The sequence below is a fragment of the Limulus polyphemus genome, unplaced genomic scaffold (genome assembly GCF_000517525.1).
Source record: "Limulus polyphemus unplaced genomic scaffold, Limulus_polyphemus-2.1.2 Scaffold4428, whole genome shotgun sequence".
Taxonomy (NCBI): domain Eukaryota; kingdom Metazoa; phylum Arthropoda; class Merostomata; order Xiphosura; family Limulidae; genus Limulus; species Limulus polyphemus.
In genome coordinates this window covers 81,612-85,395 of record NW_013670038.1, presented here as the reverse complement: position 1 = coordinate 85,395, position 3,784 = coordinate 81,612, and the positions used below count along the sequence as shown (strand labels likewise).

At 33.1% G+C, this 3,784-nt stretch overlaps 1 protein-coding gene across 1 annotated transcript in view; it reads left to right on the top strand.

Moving 5' to 3' along the window:
- LOC106471136 overlaps nucleotides 1-3,784 on the top strand; it is a gene marked incomplete at its 5' end in the record, with an annotated part of 22,165 nt that overhangs the window by 5,178 nt on the left and 13,203 nt on the right. The window contains 2 exons of the mRNA XM_013931723.2: nucleotides 1,488-1,574; nucleotides 3,193-3,349. Coding sequence (XP_013787177.2) covers nucleotides 1,488-1,574; nucleotides 3,193-3,349 — 244 coding nt within the window. The remainder of the gene's footprint in view (nucleotides 1-1,487; nucleotides 1,575-3,192; nucleotides 3,350-3,784) is intronic.

The window sequence follows — 3,784 nt, the reverse complement described above, 5'->3', positions numbered from 1 at the left end:
CATCAAAACCTTGTCTTGTAACGTCCCAACAGAAATTATATATATTAGACCAGTTATCCGGGATGATAATAAAAAAGTAGGGGTCACTAACATGATCTTATCATCAAAACCTTGTCTTGTAACGTCCCAACAGAAATTATATATATTAGACCAGTTATCCGGGATGATAATAAAAAAGTAGGGGTCACTAACGTAGGGGTCACTAACATGATCTTATCATCAAAACCTTGTCTTGTAACGTCCCAACAGAAATTATATATATTAGACCAGTTATCCGGGATGATAATAAAAAAGTAGGGGTCACTAACATGATCTTATCATCAAAACCTTGTCTTGTAACGTCCCAACAGAAATTATTGAAGTTCACCATATTTATGTATATCATGAAGTTGTCTTACTCCAGTGGCTCTGTGGTAAGTGGAAGGTTTCACTCACAAATCCACAAAGTTGATGTGGCCTATGTAGTTAAAATAGTTTTCCGCGTTTTTAAGTTCGAATCTGATATATATATATATATATATACATAGTTTTGTTGCTAAGCGACACTGACGAACGGAGCGTTACCAAACGACAACTAGCTTTTATTTGTATTAGCCATTATTTTAAAATAGGATATGTCTCCCCCAGTTAACAGTTAAAGTTGAATAGCTGTGTTTCTTGTGTGTTTTTTAGTATGTAGACCTTAAACCAAATATCCCTGAACTCGGATATTATACCTAAGCAAAATTACTATTAATTAATATTCAAAACAATCAACAGATATAAAAACTATAGAAAGTCCACGTGTGATAGCCAAAAACACATTGGCCTATCTGCTGTGTCCACCGAGGGCAATCGAAAGCCCTGATTTTAGCGTTGTAAGTTCGTAGACTTAGCGCTATCCTACCGAAGGACGTACAAATTCTGACGGTTCATTTCAGGAGCCCCCCAGTGGCACAGCGATATGCCTGCGGACTCACAATACTAGAAACCGGATTTCGATACCCGTGGTAGGCAGAACACAGATAGCCCAATGTGTAGCTTTGTGCTTAACTACAAAAAAAATCAGAAATGATTCCAACGAATTTCTGTAAACGAAGATGTTGAATCATATACCGAATATTTGAGTTTTGTTATTTTGACCTTACTTGTGCAATCATTTTTACATTTTATTATTTATTTAAAGGCAATGATTCATCACTCTTCGTTTCTTTTCTAAGTAAAAATTTTGATTATATATATATATATATTCATTTTAGTGTATTATTTGTATAATGTTTTTTTCTTTACAGAGAAACGTTGTTCTTACGTATTATCTTATATAACCCTCATTTGTAACCTTATATAACCCTGACGTATTATATTATATAACCCTTATGTATTATCTTATATAACCCTGGCGTATTATATTATATAACCCTCATGTATTATCTTATATAACCCTGACGTATTATATTATATAATCCTCACGTATTATTTTATATAACCCTGCTTTATGTTTTCATCAGCAAAAGAAGAAGATACACGCAACTCCCATTTTTTATTCACCCTTCACGTCTATCAGTACCGTTTCGAAAAGGGAAATCGAAGTGGTGGTAAGAATATTTAGTTTGATCTTTCTTTAATTTCATTACCGATTAGATATTAGATATTAGATCTTAGATATTTTCTGAGATTTCATGGAACAATGCGAAATAAAAGACATAACATTTTTTACTAATACAAAAGAGCAGTCGTGTTTCTGCAAGATTCAAATGAAGATATAAAATAAGTATTCTAGACCCCTTCAGGGTAGGTAATGTTATAATTTCTTTACCTACAAAACTATTGTAATTTATCACAGAATTTGACTGTATGAGTTTTATTCAAGTTACTAAAACTATAAATATTGTTGTAAGTGCCCATGGCTGTTTTAACAACTATAGAAACTGATACCTAATTTAAAGCTGATATTTGAACACTTCGTAGCGTACGTATCTAGAAAGTCGTGAGCGAGAAAGTGTAACAAATCATCACAGTAATACTATTAAACTTTTAACACTGTGTTCTTAACTTTCCCACTCATGTTTTCCAGAGAGAACATGAACAGCATTTCAGCAACACATAGTTCTAGGCTACTGTCTCCAAGGCATTTCACTAAATACTACCTCTATGTAACTCTAAGGGGTCTCAGCAAGTTTCAGCTATTTGGTTTTGTTTGTAATTAAGCACAAAGCTACACAATTGGCTATCTGTGCTCTGCCCACCACGGGTATCGAAACCCGGATTCTAGCGTTGTAAGTCCGCAGACATACCGCTGTACCACTGGGGGGCTCAGCTATTTGGAGAATGATTAGTAAATACATAGAGTTCTGTGATGTCTAACGGATAATAGAGATAACTAACGAATAATAGGGAGAAGCATAACACCTTTAAACTTTACAAGCTTCATGATTTGATAGATTAGTTTAACAACTGCACAACGTTCAAGGTTTTCAAACTGAACAGCAGTGGAAAAAAATAAAATTAGGTTTGGCATAATAAAACAAAGCATTTGTTTATGGACAGTTAAATGTTACTAGTCAAAATATTTTTTGTACACATTTTTTTGTTCGTTATTATTACATTATTATAGGTATTTCTAGTTATATTGGAAATGTTTTATACTATAAAAGGTAACGTGTTTTGCTTACAAACTCACACAGTTCGTTGGTATGATATTTTCCGAAAGTGTGGTAAAAATATGTTATTTTCGTACAAAACAGTACAACATGTTTAACTTCACAGAAATATTGAGACCTCGTCTTTTGTTGGCATTTTGTACATGGAAAATAGTAAAAAAAAACGTATTTCGTGTTTTTGTACTTGAAAAATAGTAAAAAAAATATGTATTTCGTGTTTTTGTACTTGGAAAATAGTAAAAAAAAAACGTATTTCGTGTTTTTGTGCTTGAAAAATAGTAAACAAAATATGTATTCGTGTTTTTGTACTTGGAAAATAGTAAAAAAAATGTATTTCGTGTTTTTGTACTTGGAAAAATAGTAAAAAAATCTATTTCGTATTTTTGTACTTGAAAGTAGTAAACAATAATACGTATTTCGTGTTTTTGTACTTGAAAAATAGTAAAAATAATACGTATTTTGTGTTTCTGTACTTGGAAAATAGTAAAATAATACGTATTTTGTGTTTCTGTACTTGGAAATTGTAAAAAAATACGTATTTCGTGTTTCATAGTCGCCGGAGGTCGAAGTCGTCTGCACCTGTTTGATCTAGGTAGCTGTGACAAAGTAGCAAGGCCACGAGATGCTAATGGGGGACACAGCCTCTCCCTCTCGGCTTTAGGGAATGTCATAATTGCCCTTTTCAACGGACAGAAACACGTGCCTTACAAGTAAGAAACTTCTACTCCAATCTGTGCTATTATCTTTAAACACGGTCATCATTAAATAGAAACCTTGGCTTCAACTGGATTCTTTATAATTATACCGGAAAGTATTTATTATATTCCAACAAGCCAATATTCCATGAAATAAGCTGCTTAATTATATATCTATATATATATTGCAAGTTATTGTATCTTCGGCTAACGATCATTAGTGCTATATAGCAAATTAGATGTCTGAGTACAACACAGTAAATGGCTTAAATACTTTATGTTGAATATGTAATGTGAAAAGCTCAAAGTTTTAAAAATCAGAAGGCTGTTAATCGTTGCGTAGAGCTCAAATGATTGTACCAAAATCGGGAGGCCGTTAGTCGTTGCGTAGAGCTCAAATGATTGTACCAAAATCGGGAGGCCGTTAGTCGTTGCGTAGAGCTCAAATGA